The sequence below is a fragment of the Dunckerocampus dactyliophorus genome, chromosome 12, assembly GCF_027744805.1.
Source record: "Dunckerocampus dactyliophorus isolate RoL2022-P2 chromosome 12, RoL_Ddac_1.1, whole genome shotgun sequence".
Classification (NCBI taxonomy): Eukaryota; Metazoa; Chordata; class Actinopteri; order Syngnathiformes; family Syngnathidae; genus Dunckerocampus; species Dunckerocampus dactyliophorus.
The window spans coordinates 8121061-8138362 of record NC_072830.1 but is presented as its reverse complement, the minus strand read 5'-3'; the positions used below and the strand labels follow the sequence as shown (position 1 = coordinate 8138362).

The following is a 17302-nucleotide window of genomic DNA, read 5'->3' as shown; positions in this document are numbered from 1 at the left end:
TGTGTGGAACACACAGCGGAAGAACATGCAAGCGTCTTCGTCACATGCACGCGAACGCACAGGCGTCAGCGCGCAAGGAGACAAACATAACCCAGAGCGATTTGTGAGGTCTGATTTTTTTCCAGGGGGCATTTTTGTGATGCAAATGCGTTACCCTTTTGAACGCATATTGTTTCGAGAATCCAAACTCCTTACTTGTGTAACCCCAGCGACTACCTCGTCACCGAAATCAGACCAAAACTGGACTTAGGGAACCATGTGGGCGTTAAGTCACTGTTGATGGACTACACTGCTGATGGGGATGTCATACAAGTTCATGTCAAAAAATTCGAACGAATCCTTGAATATTCATTAACTGGGTTTACATTGTTTCCTGTGGGCAAAATTGCTTTGGTTTTCGTCAGACCTTTCGGAATGAATTAATAACGAAAAGCGAGGTGCCGCTGCACTGAGATACAAGCTCTACAGGTACGACCCCAAAGTATATCATTTCTATAGTGTTGTCCCCTCGAGAAGATATCATAAAAATGCTGGCTATAATTGCAACATAGAAACGACACAGCCAGCGTTCCTTGGCCCCAGCCCAGGTATTAGTCAGCAACACCATTAAAAACTCTAATGGCCGCCTCCAGGCACCAAAGGACGCAGGCCTCTCCTTTTAAGAACAGATATGGGGGGGGGTTCATTAACAGAAAACAAAGGCGTCCACTCAGAAAGACGGACTGACTAAGATGAAGTGGACTCCACTGTACCCCCCGCCCCCTCCACCTCCCAACTCTCTGCTTCACCCCAACGTGAGCCCGCCCCCCCCCATTCAACCACAGCAGCCAGCAGCACTTCTTCCCAAGCCAGGCTCCTATCTGGCCAGTGAAACCTGACCCACAGGCCTGCTAATGGAAGCGGTGAAGTAGCGCTGCTTTGCAAATCCATACGTGATCAATATCCCGGGCGGCCGGGCTGCCTCCATCCCCATTTAGGAATACACGCATGCATACAGCGCTCGCAGTGTCGTATCGATGTTTGCCATGATGCGCCTTTAAAACAAGCTTGTTGATGGTGATGATGATGATGCTGGATGGGAACAATAGGAATTTCCCCGTATTGTTCCTGCAGTGTTTCTGCTGCGGAGAGAATGACGTCACGGTCTGTATTCTGTAGCATTCGTGCTCTGCTCAGACCCCACTGTGTTCTTTTTTTCACTGATTTGATTTCCAGGAAGGCGTGCTCTTTGTTCTTGTTTTCTGTAGATAACAACAACAAATTGGAATATCTTTTTACTGATTATTCACGGTGAGATCAGTATCAATTATCATTTTGTTTTGAACCAACGCTGCATCAGTCACGTTTCTGATCATTTCTGCCACCATTCTTTGAAATGTCTGAAGTGTGTCCAACTATCCACAAGTATTTAAATAATTTGCCTTGATTAGTTGCGATCAAAACCAAAAATATACTTTTTTTTTTCCCGATTAACATTAAGTAGCTCCATTGCACGGCAGCTTATGCAGCACAGTGGAACCCTGGTTAGCGTGTTTTTTCAGTTCAAATTTATAACAGAATTTTACACCGGTTTGTGTACATTTTCATGTTAGCGTACAATACGGTGCGCGGCTTGTGGCGTGATTAATACTTTGCATGAGTCCAACTGTGTTCTTCATGTATTTTTGCCACAAAACGTCCTCGTTAGCATCCTATTAGCTTGCTGATACATGCAAACAGGAACCAGAAGTCTGCTCTGTTGCACGTCTGTGATGTCGTCAGGGTTTGGCTCTGTAGTTCTTTCCCAACTAACAGCTTGTTATGACACAAAACACGTTTTAATGCATATAAGTGACGAATGAAAGGGATAAATAAACATTTAAAGTAATTTTTGCCTTAATTGAAGACGTGATTGCTCCCAAAGACACAATGTGGCAGGAAAATCAACACGGACGTGTTTTGCCATGAGTTATTTCTTGAATTCAGTCGGGTTTCTCACCTTCTTTATGAAAATGCTGCCACTTGAAACTTTATTTGAATTGAATTGAAGAAATAACTCATGGCAAAACACGAAAGTGGTGTCCGTGTTGATCTCGCTGCCACATTGTGTCTTTGCATGAAGGGGAAAGTATTCTTCAACGTTAACTTATCCCTTACATTCATCGTTTATTGTATTTTCCTGACTATAAGTCGCTCCGGAGTATAAGTCGCACCAACCAAAAATGCACAATGAAGAAGAAAAAAACATATATAAGTTGCACTTAAGTCGCATTTTGGGGGGAAAATGTATTTTATAAAATCAGAGTCCAAGAACAGACATTTCATCTTGAAAGGAAAGTTATAGTAATAACAATAAAATGGAGAACAACAGGCTAAATAGGCGTCTGTTAACGCAACGGGAGTAACGTAACATCCATCCATCCATTTTCTATGCCGCTTATCCTCACAAGGGTCGCGGGGGTATGCTGGAGCCTATCCTAGGTGATGTCGAGCGAGAGGCAGGGATCACTCACAGGACCGTTCACACTCACATTCATACCTGTGGACAATTTTGAGTCGCCAATTAAAGGGAAGGAAAGCCAAGTACAGGGAGAAAACCCGCAGATACTGGCACACAAGCCTAGAGCGCCCTCTCGTGGCTGTCAGTGTGAAAAAAAAAAACATATATAAGTCACTCCGGACCAAAAAGTGCGACTTATAGTCCGGAAAATACGGTGTATGCACTAGTATGCATTTCATTCTTTACTATGGAAAAAATGTGTTTGGTTAGATTCATACCTTCTGGAAGGGATTGATGACGCTAACCAAGGTTCCACCGTAGTTGTTATTCCCGTAGTAATTATAGTGGACTTAGTCATGACAATTAGTAATGGAAAAAACACATAAAAGAAGCCATGATTCAGGTATTTGCTGTCATGTTTTTGCACAGTCACCCTAATAAAGTCTAAAACGTAAAATGCACCACCACCAAAATCAGCAATGTCAGGCCTGTACACTTCTGTTTACTTATATATACTTATTAAGCAATTCTCAGGGCATTGAATCGGTCGCCTCCCATCTGAGCAGGCTTCATCCGTTCGTGCTCATAGACTAGGTGGGACACACACCAGTCATACTAGATAGGACAGCTCTCGTCTGAGAACTTGGTGCAAGATCCAATCTATTTATCCTCTAAAGGAGGAGGCATGTCCAGACAGGAATGGTGAGGCTCTTCAGTGGTGTCAAATGACGGTTGGAAGGATACAATGGAGTGTGGAGCCTCTGCCCGCCAACGACAGTCGTTTGGGGGGTATCACTTTTGTTAGCAACCCATTCAGATGTAGCGATGGTCTTGCACCAAGTTCTCAGACTAGAGCTGAACCTATCTAGTCTGACTGGTGTGTGTCCCACCTAGTCTTTGAGTGATCGATTCAATGCCCTGAGAATACAATAACCTGGATGAATGACAATATTCACAGGCACTTACTAAGTAAATGACATTGTTAACCCCCCTATGTGTTGTGGTCAAAATGCTTTGTAACATACTAGCTTACACGTAATACCTCAAAGTTTTATAATCATATGGAGAATAGTTGCCAAGTCTCACCCAATGCCTAGAAATATAACATTTGCTTATCAATACTGGGGAAGGCGGGGGGAGCTTTCTTTACTTTTTTTTAAGCTGCTGCGCCTTCTCTGAAGTCTTGTGGCTTGCCTCACACTTTGAAAACTCCCTTCCTGAGTTTAGTTAGGGCAGAGGGTGTCCAAAATGTGACCTGGGGGGCATTTTGTTTTTTTTAATGGTCCATGGCACATAGTAGAAATAAAATGAAGCCAAAATAAAAAAAAAACTACAAAAATAGGAAACAATACTGCAAAAAGGAATAATGTAAAGTGAAAAGCTGATAGAAATGACTAATAATAAAGAGGGTTTTTGTTTGAACCTTTTTACCAAACATATACATATACTGTATATCAAGGTGACCCCACTTCCTTTTGATTTTTTGTCGCTGGACACGCCTGATTTGGACATCTTCGGAAACTTTGAAGAGTGGTCGGAAGAAGTATGAAATATGAAAAGAACATGATTAGTAGTCATTTAAATGTGCTTTCGTTATACTTTTATGTAATGGAAATGGGTTTGTTTTCCCCCATGAAACATCTTTAACATCATTTTCGGGAACATCTAAACTGCTTGATGACGTTTTAGGGCTTTTTGAACACGCACGCACAGGTTGTGTGTGTGTGTGTGTGTGTGTGGTGCGTTCGTAATTGAATTGTGAATCAACTGGCACGCCGCCCACACTCCTCCTCCTCCTGCCTTCCAACCCCGCCAAGCACCGCCCCCCTCAGCTGTAGTCGCTCTGTCAATGCAACGCCCCCTCGCCAGGGACGGAAGGAGTGAGTGTGTGTGTGAGAAAGGAGGAAAAAAGGGAGTGTGTGTGTGTCTGCCGGCCGAGAGGGAAAGAAAGCCAAGTTGGGAAGTGACAGAAAGAAAGCAGAATTTTTGCTTGACTTCTAGCGAGGGCGACTTTAAAAAAAAAGAAGTGAGCGGTTGTGATTCGAAAGCGGCGCACTGCACTGATGATCATGACGGCAGCTGTCGATATGAAGCCGACATTGACAATCATAAAGGCTGAAAAGATGGACGGTGAGTTGACAATTTCAAGTTTTTATGTCATTCACAGACACGGAAAGTGACGTGCGTGTTGTACAGTACATCACGTTCTTATAGTGCCGTCACGTTGTGGACATATTTCTGTGTCACGGTTGCTCAAGGTGGGACAACACTTGAGGGGGAAAAATGCAATCACGCCACAGGCTTTGATAGTGATGCAATAACAGACGAAGCCAATTTATGACAGAATGAATCAATCATGCTGTCATCTAGTCGCAGAAACCAGGCTGTACTGTGGTGGGAAAAGTTAGCATTACAAGTATGGTGACATTTTCTTCATATGAGTATTCGAATTAGATGCTTGCAGTTATTATGTTTTTCACTGCAAATAGATTGGAGTTGATGAGCAGACCCTATGGTGGGAAAAGTTAGCATTAGAACTGGTGGTGGGACTTGATTTAAAAGGAATCGGTTTTATAATTAATTTTAATTGTTGCATAACATTTGATGCTTGATGACTGAATGAGTCCTGTCATCTATTTGAAGAAACGAGGGTGCTGCAAAGTGGGGAAAAGTTAGTAGTGGTGGTGGAAAGTTAATCTAATTAGTTGTTGTAGTGGACCTATAACACGACACAATAAGTAATGTTTGTGCTTTTGCTTGCTCATGTTAGGCTAATTGGAGGGAGAACATTGAAAGATGCACAAAGAGATGTTCCAAGGGAGATTCAAACCCGGATCTCTGTGAGGCAGATGCGCTAACCACTAGGCCATCGTGAACACTTTTCAAGGACTTGTGTGAACTCAAGCCCTTTCAATGTCTTGGAAACATTTTTCCAGACCTTGAGTGTGGGCTGGCAACACTGCTTGCTAACGTTAGCATTAAGTTGATATCGTAGGCTTCTCTTTGTTACACAATTAGTACCTAACTCCACAAAGTCCCCCGATGCATTTTGACCTGTGTGTTGTCTTCCACGTAATTCTTGGTGCATCTCATCCTTGACCTCCGCCAAGGCTGCTGTCAGTACAGGAGCATGGCAACCACTCCCCTCCATCATGAAAGCCCCTGGTCCTCTCTCCCCGCTCTTCTTCTGTAGTAGTCTCCCCCCCTCCTTTTCTCTTCACTGCCTGCTGAGGTGATGAATGTGCAGAATTGAGGCTTGCCTCTCTGCTGACCCTGCTTGCCTGGAACCTCTTGGCTTACTTCAGTCCAGGGGAAGACCACAAGTGTTGTCAGCTGGCTTTGCGGGTGCCATAATTTGAGTATTTTTGGGTGTTCGGATTAGGGACGGGCATAAAAATAGTTATTCGATAAGTTGTTGATTGTTGTTCAGTTGCATTTTGGCCAAATGGAGTGTACTGCTTGTCTTCAGCCTGCAGGGGCGCTGTTGATTCAGTCTCAGCTTGTTTTTGGTCAAAAGAAGAACATGGTGTCAGCTATACTTTGCTGTAGATGAGGTATTCTTAGCTAAATTACAAGCTAAATTATATAAATAAAATAAAATTACAATTCAAATATGTGATTTTGTACATCATTTTAACTTTTAAAAGTGTTAAGTCAGCAAGATAACTTACACACACACACACACACACATACTCTATTTTCCCATTGGAAAAAGAGTTCATCTTTTCCATCATAACACTTGTAAAGGCAGTGTTTTAAGTACCGTTTTTGGAACTACTAAGCAAGTGTAAAAATAATGTAACTGTTAACTGCTACCTTAAAAACAATACCCCTTGATGATGTGGCGTAACAGCGGCGTGAGGAATTTGTTGCAGTGAGTCGCTTCACTTTCTGCTCTTTTCATACACTGTTACAGCTTTGCAGAGATGTGATTCTATGGTTATCATCACACTTTCCCCTCTTTGCCATCACCGGTACTCGTCTGCATGACCAAAGAACGTTAAGACTTAAAAGAATGAACCCACCAAAAAACATGGCATTGGGGCTGCAGCCAACTATAACCGATTAATTGGTGGATTATTTTTTCGATGAATCGGATAAATAAAAACGCATTTTTTATTTCCCCCACTTTATTCAGAAATGGAAGATTTGAACTGACAGAGCAAATAAGTGCACAAACACCAGGTTGCCGCTTGAATATTCTGTTAAAATAATGTTACATAATGAAAAAATCAAAATGTTTGTCAAATAGCTTCAGTAAAACAATGACTGTACACAGCAGTGCAATCATGGTCATTTTCGTAGTCAATTAATCTGAAGCTTGTTGTTTCAGTGAATGGAGTAATGGGTTAGGACCAAATGAATATGAAGCAAACACCTAGTTAGTGGTTGTGTCCGCAACAAGAGGCAAACATGCCCATGTGTGAATATCTTGTTTTGGCTAAAACACAAAGACAGTAGGTCTGCTTTCATGGGTGACTAAGGAAATTAGAAAATATCCCCATTTGAGAGGCTGAAATCAGAGGATATTTACATATTTAAATTAAAAACAGATTAATCTATTACCAAAATAGTTGTCGGTTAATTGGATAATCTATTAACCATCGATTAATCAAGTAATTGTTGCAGCTCTACATGGCATCAACCCTACCCATCCCTAGTTTGGATTTTTTTGCATTTTTCACCTCAACTTTTAACCCCCCTTTGCCGTTCTGTGTGCATGTGCGTCATGGAAATGTGCACCAAACTGTATCGACCTACCGACGAGACATGACTCACCACGTTAACTACCCCTTTTCTCGTTGCTGCTACCTGTGCATTGCGTAGATGCACATCCCACAAAGTGTGCGATGCGAGGCGCTAAAACACTTGCTGTCCTGCACATAAAAATATATCACAGTGCTCGCACACAATTTAGGTGGGTGCACTCAAATCACAGACGACGACTTGACACTGATGCTGCTCTGAATGCTTGAAACAAGGAATACAATTAATAATGGGCCAGAATGTTTGTCCAGTTTACAATAAACAAACTAGAATGTCATTCCGTTACTGAAAATGCTATTATTTTGTATGTCTTAAGTTTCCCAGAGCACCTGCAACCAAGTACTGCATATATACATAACACAAATATGCACTTTTGCTTTACAGGCCATGGTGCTGTAATATAGTTTTTATCACTTTATGTGACAAGTGCAGCTGAAGTTTCAGTTTAGCCAGGGTTGCTAATCTCTCTCCAGGGGAGGTAACTTTGAAAAAGAACCCACAAAGAAGGCCAACATTCCACTAAGCTTTGACTCCTCCATTCAGTGCAATCAAAACCTTGTGAAGCAACGTTACTAATAACGAGAGAGGAGCGCATCATCCAAGTTCCCCATAGAAAAAGAATGGGAAATGAATGAATCTGGGAGACAAATATAACGGTGAGCAATTTGTGAGGTCAGATTTTTTTGGAGGGGGCATATTTGTGATGCAAATTTATTACTCTTTTGAACGCATATTGTTTTGAGAAGCCAAACTCCTTACTTGTGTAACCCCAGCGACAACCTGGAACTATGTTCATCAACGAAATCCGACCAGAACTGGACTTGGGGCACCGAGTGGGGGGGTACGTCGCTGTCGATGGACTACACCGCTGATGGGGATGTCATACAACTTCATGTAAAAAAATCCAAACTATCTCTTTAAAACTTAATAGAATGAGAATAAAATAAAATTAAATAGTAAGTACAATTTAAAATAAATCAAAATAAAAAGGTGCTGTACTTTACAACTTAAAAACACGAAAAATACCACAAAACTACTCATCCTTTCAAAGTCATGTGGCAGATGCACGGGGAACATTGTAAGGCAGTGCTTTTCAATTATTTTCCATCATATGCCCCCCCACCCCCGCTGTAGGGTTGATGGAGCCAGCATTCTGCAAAAAAAAAAATCACAAAATTCTCAATATAGATGAATAAAATGAGCTAACATGAGATAACAACAACCTGTGTCTTTTCAGCCATATTGTACTGAGTAGCCAGGACAGAGTACCATTAAGTTCCACTTCTGGTCCTATGATTATTACACTTCACTTGTTGTCACTGATAACCGTCTGTCTTGGCATGGCAAAAAAAAACAAAAAGCCAAAGAAAAAGCATTTGTAGAGGTTTCAGGCGACAATATGTTGGAGGTTTTGCTGTGTAAGCACTGCATTGGATTGGGATAGAATATATCTAATATCGAAAGTTTCCGTACTAGGAGGTGTCTGCTGAGGGACCTTCCTGCTCTGGTGGCAGAGAGGAATGTTGCAGATGATCATGCCCCTGCTTGGTGACATGCACGGAGGCATGGAATAGCAGGAGACTGCACGCTTTATCAGATCGAAATGCTGTTTGTTGTAACTAGCATGTCCGCCCATTCATCACAAAAGCCCTTATAAGGTTCCTTTCCTGGTACGTATGAACACAGAGCCTTCAGGTTTGGGAGGCGCCTCCCACGTCGGTGCGGCCCAAGCGAGTTATGGCGTGTTACATAAGTTGTGCTTTGGTGTCAGCATTTTTTTTGAGTGCGCGCTCGTGTAATATATGCCAGTGTTGGAGTGTACGTGGTGGCTGCCTGGCAGCTGTGCAAACATTATTTGGACCATCAGGCCTTCTCTTGATGTGGGTCGTCATTGAACTGGGCCAATTTAAGCAATCTGCTCCGTCTTTTGTTTCATTCTCATGGACTGTCGTGTCAAACTGAGGACAAAATGGTTGGCGTTATAGGTCAGTGCGCCCCCTACTTTGTCATGTGTCATCCTCGATCAATCAATTTGTTGATCACACAGCAGAGTGGGTGGGGCGCAGTGATATTAGTGACATTTTTGGCCGTTGTTGCAAGACATGTGCGTCATAATGGACTCATGGACTGATTTGGCGTCTTGATGCAATTGGGGCAAAATGGAGTGCAGTACTTGCTGCAACCAGGAGTGGGGCCCTATGAAATCCGTTGGTATTGAAACAGGAGTTCAAAGCATTCAGAAAGCTATTTTTCCAATTCCATGTTTGAGTAATATGTAAAAATAACAACCCAACCACTAACTTTAGGTGTTTGCTTCACATTAGTTTGACAGCTATTTGACAACATTTAGATTTTGTATTATTTAACATTATTTTAACAGAATAATCAAGCGGCAACCTGTTGTTTGTGCACTCATTTGCTCTGTCAGTTCAAATCTTCTATTTCTGAATAAAGAAGCGGAAATTAAAAATGTAAAAAAAAAATTACATTAATAGAAAAAATAATTGACCGATTAATCGGTTGTTAAAATAATCGTTAGTTGCAGCCCTATTCCAAAAAAAGGAAAGAAGGGCAAGTGTTTTTACAGGTTGAATCGGCGGTGTTGCCACCAACGTAGCATAAAAAAAAAAAAGACCTTGTTTCTTGACAAGTGGTTGTAATTCTACAGCTCACTGATGCATTTTGCGTGGCATAAAGTCGGCATTTAAAAAAACAAACAAAAAAAATGATCGCGTCCTTGTCCAGTCTGTCATGTGCCGCCTTGCCCGTATAAACATATAATCATTACACCGAGGCATCGGCCCCTATCTTTAAGCTTCCCTAGTGACTACACGCCTTAATCACTTCTTATAAACCTTAGTCATAAAGCAAGGCGTGTTACGCCAACAGTCGGCTAAATAGCAAGCATATGGCGTGGGCCAGGAGGATTGGGAGAGTTGAAAGAGCCAGCGAATTTGCAAGGTGTGGCCGAATGGATGGTAGTGACAGTTTATCAATATGCTAGGTGATAAGAGGCTTCTCTTTTTACTCGCATTCTACAAAAAAGTACTAATTTGAGAAGAAATGATGTGCCTTGGCAGGCGAAGTAAAACATAACAAGCTTTTCACACGCCCGCCCACTCCATCAGCTCCAGTGGGCCCTTCCTCCCTCGACTTCTCTGCGGGCCACATGCCATCACCTTTATGTGGCTGATAGTGAGTTCCTGGTGTTAGTGCTTTGTCTCCCCCACCGTCATTCCCAGTCTGTAAGCCATGAGTCACGGCGATAATCGTCTGCTGCACCGCAATTGGATTGGCAAGCCTGTATCTTTTGTAGAATACCAATCAGACAATCAACCCAACACTTTCCTTGAAGATTCTTGTTGTTTCTGCTTCATACTTCCTCATTTAACCGCGGTTACAATGTTGTAGTGGAAGCCTGCTTTGAGCGTGAGCCCGCCGTCCAAGAAGACAGCTGGTTTGTTTCACTGCTTGGACCCATGTTGCTCATTCTGTTCACTTGTTTTTTCTTTTATACGTGCTTTTTTTTTCAGCACACCACCTGCTGTAAAGTCTGCAAACTTTTCTGGGGGGAGAAGGTGGGCCACAACCACAGAAACCCTAAAGCAAAGCCCTGAAAAAAAGAGCTTGTTTACGCTGGCAGTCGGGTTTGACGCTAGGATGGGGGTAAATGTTGTATGGGAGTCAGAAAGGAGGTCAAAAAATGGAAAAGGATGTTTCTGTGAGATGTTTCTTGGCCCTTTTTGACTGCAAACAGAGACAAACTGTCTGTTTATGCAACAATAGTGCTAGGGAGACTCAAAAGGCAAACATTTGAAACATTTTTAAAGGAGACGTCACCAGCTAACTGGCCGAGCATATTCCCACACTGCAGGGGAGAAAAAAATGGATCGCTTCCACTGCAGAACGCAGGCGGCTGGAGTCCAGGCTCTGTCCATCTCGTTGTAAACAAACAGGGGATGCTCTCGGGGAACTGTTTGGGCATTAAACCAAACAGAGGACACATCTGACAAACAGTTTACACTGCATGTTGCAATTTTTCCACAAAACATTTTTTTTTTCATGCACACCGGCAAATTCCACAACCAGGTTCCTTTATGAAGTAGGAAATAAGTAGGACAGTAACATTATTTGCCCATACACAGATGGGGGATTTGTGTAATTGTTGATGAATTCCATCTTGAAGCAATTGGTTGCAGACCCAAACGTGATAAATGAATTTCCGCGATAGTGGAGTCAATGTTAATAAATTGAATATTTTCCTACTTTGAGCATAGAAAACCTGTTTATGATGTTCTAATATGGTTTTTGACATTATTAGAGCCCACTAGACTTGAAATAACACCCCTATAATCGTCATTACACTCCTGTTATTCATTGTTTACACCGGATTGCCATTATGCTAACTATTATACTACAGCAGGGATGTCCAAACTTTTTCCAGCGAGGGCCAAAAACTAAAAAATGAAAGGATGCGAAGGCCATTTTGATGTTTTGTAAAGCAAAAAATAAAGTGAAAAAGTGTGTCATTAGTATGAACTTTATTCTTTTTTTTTCAACCATTTTTCCTTTTTTTTCACAAATATTTCTTACTTTCTTCTTAAATAATATTTTAAAATTTTCTTCTCATAATATTATGACTTTATTCCCATAATATTCAAACTTTTCCCCAACCTAATTTTCCAAAAATTACATCTTTATTTTTATTTTTATTTTTTTTTTACAAAAAACTATTTCAAATCATAAAATTATGACATATTTTTTTAATATTTTGACTTTATTCTTGTAAAATTGCAGCTGTTTTTACCATTTCTGCTATTTCACCTTTGTTCACGTAATTAGTATTTTATTCCCATAATATTTTGGCTTTATTTTCATGACATTGTAACTTTTTCCACAATCTAAAAAATGACAACTTTACACGTTGTTTTGTTTGTTTTGCATATTTCATCTTAAAATCTAAAATTATGTTATTTTTCCTCACAATATTATGTTAATTCTCATAAAATTATGACCTTTTCTTGTTAATTACAACTTTTTTCTCCTAACATTTTAGTTTTCTTGTTAAATTATATTTTTACTGTGCCGCGGGCCAGTAAAAAAAAACATCCACGGGCCTCAAATGGCCCCCGGGCCACACTTTGGATATCCCTGTGCTACAGGGACTAGCTAGCAAGCTAATGAACTAACCAGTTTATTTTTTCTAAACTTAAGCGAGGATTTCAAACAGTGGGGAAGAAGGACAAAGTAAAGAAGCCACAAACTTACCACTTCCACACGCAATGGGAAGAGAACCGTTTTTCACTCTGCATCCATGGCTGGCTACATTCAGTGCAAGGTAGGGTCATGTAATAAGGATGGATGTCTCAGCCATGTAACATTACTGCTGCCTAGTGGCCAAAATACTACATATCACTTGCATTTCAATATGTTTTGACTAATAATAGAACATAGTCTACAGCGAAACAGCGCTGATTAATTAACTCATTCAATACCAAAGACGTATTTATACATTTCTATGAACAGAACGCCTCATCCCGAAGACGTCTTTTACGTTTTTTTGGAGGCAGAACTGCATTTGAGAAGAGCACGGTATGGATCTTTTGCTTGTAAAAACACACTGTAAATACACATTACTTTGACCATTACACTCGACAGCAATAATGTCATGTTGGAATGTAATGTTGATATTTGAGCTGTCTCAAAAGCAAAACAATTGTGTCCAAGTGAAAGTTATGCTTGAAATGTGTCTTTTCCCTCCTTTTTTTTTTTTTCGGGATGGATATTTTCCTGAAGCTTACCTATGTTCTACTGCTGATTATTAAAGAACGGAAAACGGTAGAAACAAACTTATTTTTTTCTGATGAAAGACAAGAGTCTAATCTTTCTTTTAGTAGGTTCCATGTTTATATAGCCATAGAACACAATATTCTCTGTGCCTTGAAAAACCAGTCAAAATCGTCTAAAATGGCTGGCACCAAAGGGTATGTATTTTGAAAAATGGCTGGGATGGATGCCCTGCGATTGATTAGCGACCAGTCCAGGGTGTACCCCGCCTCTCGCCCGAAGTCAGCTGGGATAGGCTCCAGCATACCTCTGCGACCCTAGTGAGGATAAGCGGCATAGAAAATGGATGGATGGATGGATGGAAGGATGCATGGACTGGAATTGAATGAGTTAATTAATGAATTCCTGAAAAATCACCATGTAGAGAAGGAGCGATAATCGAACTGCGATATTGAGAGGGACGACTGGAAATGAAACAAAAAGCAAAAATCAGGAGTAGCCCTACTACTTGCTGCAACCAGTAGATGCACCGTTGATTCAGCCTCAACTAGTTTGCTGTCTATAGAAGTAGTAGAAGTAGAACGCTATGGCAAAACTCCTCCAAAAAAAAATTAGCATTGAGACAGAGATTCTACCAATACCAATTAATCAATTAATGAATCGAGGCAATTTTGTCCAATATCTTTACAACCATAGACGTCAATCCAGAGCTATTAACTGTTTTTTGTGTGTCCTGAAATATGTTCTCGCCATAGTGGTGGGAAAAGCACGCACATCAAGGAGGTTTGTTCCATGTTTGAATGCAAGTTATGGGCTACAGATGACTACTTGATAAATAAATGCCTCCCCCATATTGCGGTGTTTTCATCCCGCATACTTCACATTCCACTTCATGTTTTATTAGCCCTAATGTACTGCATGGTCACACAAGCTTTCTTTCTTATTTTGTCAAAAGTGACCAAAAATGACTCATGGCCTGAGCCGACTTATGATTAACGACCTCTCTATTTTAAGCTCGATGTAGAGACTCTGTGGCTATAAGGAGCATTGAAACATCTGGCAACATCTCTCTCTCTCTCTCTCTCTCTCTCTCTCTCTCCCTCTTTCTCTGCCTTGTTTTAAGATAAGTTTTCTTGATACACATCCAACCGGCTGAGCTCATAAAAATATCAGAACAAGTCGGCCAGATTAGTGGAAAGTTACAAGTCAACGTTTTGCAATGGGAGATGGTTTTGATTTGAGCTTATCATTGATGATGCAGTTCTCTCTGTGACTCATCCCACTCAGCGTGTGTGTGTGTTTGTGTGCGCGGTATCATGACAGTCACACCGTCAGTGTGACTGTCATGATGTAAACAATGACCACGTCTGGTTACATTGTTGCTCAATGACTCATAATACAACCGTTAAGCGTACAACACATGAGCATTCGTGTGAAGCCAGAGGATCTTCTCCCCTGCCCTCATGCAGAAACCAGTGATTCATGTCCTGACAAGTGGACACACAGCAGACTATAAAGTATATACCGTTTGTACAGTATATACTGTGTATACATGCAAACCTCAGTTTTTGTATGTCCCAGTATGTGTATGATTTGTTTTTTTGTTGAAAATATTTGCTAAAATGTTGCCTCTGTTTTTGTAAGATATTGCACGTAACAAACTAGCCCGTTTTCCCTGTGAGTTGTGAGTTGTGACTGACAACAGCTCCTTTGTGAATGTTCATTGCGCCATTACAGTAGTGTTCTACTACACTGGCCACTAGGTGTCAGAAACATTACACTGATGTGACAATAGCCACCAATGCCATCACTGCTAACTTGAGAGTCTATGTAAGATATTATTTATGTGTAGGATGTCTTTCTTTCTGTTATTATGTCCACCATATTGGGTAATGTAAGTGTAAAAGTCACTATTGGAGTGTTATTTCATGTTTAGAGGGCTCAAATAATGCTAAAAAAAACATATTTAGAAGGTCTTAAACAGGTTTTCTACGCGGTAACTATGAAAATATATTTATATATATATATATATATATGATATATATATATATATATTTATATATATATAATATATTTATATATTTATAAATAAGGAATCGTACTTCGTGGTTGGGTCTGGAACCAAAGGAGAGCGATAAACGAGAGACAGCGGTAATTGGATTTACATTATTGGCTATGGGAACAATTGTCTCGGCTTTTGTATGTTTTTGTATTCATGTTGACATTTTGAAAGTATTAATGACGAAAACCGAGGTTCCACTGTAACTTGCTCAGTAGGCAGAAAGGCACTTGGCATCTTTAGGGTGCGTTTAGGCTTATTATCATGTTGGAAAACTGTCAAAATGGCTTGGCTCAGGTGGTTGAGTCGTAGTCTCCCAACCTGAAGGTTGCTCGTTCCATCCTGCATCCACCAATGACCATGTCAAAGTATCCTTGGGCAAGATACCTGTACTGAACCCCTAGTTGCTCTTGATTATTGGTAGGTAAATATGATAGTAGTGTCAAAGCTCTTTGAGTGCCTTAAAGGTACAAAGGCTCTATACAAGTGAATTCCCAAAATGTCAGCATAAGAAATCCCATGTTACATGAGTTTTTTTTTAATATTTTGCCCATTTTTCATTATTTGAAAATGTTCAGAGGCATCTGTTCCCTGCCTGTATCCATTCACTCACTGATTTTGTGATTACTCTTGTCTTAAAAGTAATGACATACAAGACAGTTGGGTGATGTCGTGTGAAAAGAGCAGTATTATAACTTGAGGCACACCTAAACCACAGCGCCTGTCACACATTGAAGAATCATAAGCCGTTACACAAGCAACAAAAAAAACAAGGTCCAAATCATGCTGAAAGTGTTTCCCCCCCCCCCCACTTACCACAAAGAAAAAAGTCAGGGGGTAAAATATGTTTAGCATCTCTTGGGGGTTTAATGCTGCGACTTTAGCAGAAACAGCAGCACTACCACATCACAGCTAACGTGATTTGCAAGACTGATGCAGGGGAAATAGAAGGACAGTATGGCCAGTCGTGGAGTATTAGTCTCACTTATTGTCTGTGTCAGTAGCCGACGTGTCTGAGGCGGCGGTGGTAATGATGATGATCCGGGACAACTCCAGTTTCATTGCCAAAGACAGATGTCAGCAGGACTGGCCTTGGTCCACCACCACAGGCTTGTGTTCTTCAGCAGGGCAGCCAGAAGTTAGCAGCGGTCGTCACCCTAAGAATAAAACTTACTGTCTCAGCCTTGTCTGTGCTCGAGAGTTGTAGCTGAAGTCAGACGTTTACATGCACTCATCGTGGGAGTCGGTGTCGTTTAACTTTGGGCCCTTAATGATTTATTTGAACCGTTCCTTTTGCAGGGTGGAATGGTTATAAAACAAACATCTTTAAAGAATTGAGTGCACAAGTTTTAATGTGTGAATGATCTTGGAATCTGCAATTTTCCCAACTTGAGTAAATCTACAGTTCACTTCACTGACGTCTTGGACTTTGCCATTATTTAGATTGTTTCTTTGTTGGGCCAATGAGTGCCGTCAAACAAATCCTGTTATGCCAGACATAAACAGTTGCAGTTATTCATGATCATTAAAAGTAAGTAGCACCATTTATTACAAGATTTAGGTAAGTGTATGTCTGCATTTGAGTCTCTGTGTGTAAGTTTACAAAAATCATTGAAGATGTACAGTACGTTGTATAATTCCATCCTGGGAAAAGAATGCTTCAAATAAATCATGTGTACGTAAACTTTTGACCGCAACAGTCTCCCCACCACTGTCCAGCGTTAGGAACGGTTCAGATGTTGGTCTTCTCTTTGCTTTGCTCTGGAAATCTAAACAGCTGTCCGAACAAGCGGCCCTCTCAAAACCAGACTACCGCCCTCAACCGCCACTCCATCACCACGGGGTGATGGAGTGCCGTGAATGGACCCCCTTCATATCGGTGGAGGTTTATGATCCCAAGGTCTCAGAGCAAGGGTCCTGATAGGATCTCCATCAAAGGCTGTCTCAGATAGCACCTCTGGTCGGCTGTGGCCTTTTAAAGAGCCAATTGTGCTGTAAGTCTCTAGCATTAAGTCAGGACATCTCTGCTATATTCATGTGGGATATTCAGAAACACCTCAGTGGTGGATCTAAAGTGTCTTGACCCTCACCTGAACCCACAGCTCTCCCTACTTCCCACAGGAAGTGGCAACTTAGCCACAGGAAATTGACTCTTATACAGTCCAACATACACCAGCATACAGAATCAAAGATGGTCTTTTTGCATCGCT

General features: G+C 41.1%; 1 protein-coding gene across 3 annotated transcripts in view; it reads left to right on the top strand.

Annotated features, from left to right (window-relative positions):
* Window positions 1–17302, top strand: part of ets1 (v-ets avian erythroblastosis virus E26 oncogene homolog 1) — a 62111-nt gene that overhangs the window by 23700 nt on the left and 21109 nt on the right. Inside the window, exon 1 of one of the 3 annotated variants that reach the window (XM_054793961.1) lies at window positions 4337–4609. The exons of the other annotated variants lie outside the window; for them this stretch is intronic. Coding sequence (XP_054649936.1) covers window positions 4543–4609 — 67 coding nt within the window. The 5' untranslated portion in view covers window positions 4337–4542. Of the gene's footprint in view, window positions 1–4336; window positions 4610–17302 lie in introns of those variants that run through there. 3 annotated transcript variants of the gene reach the window in all.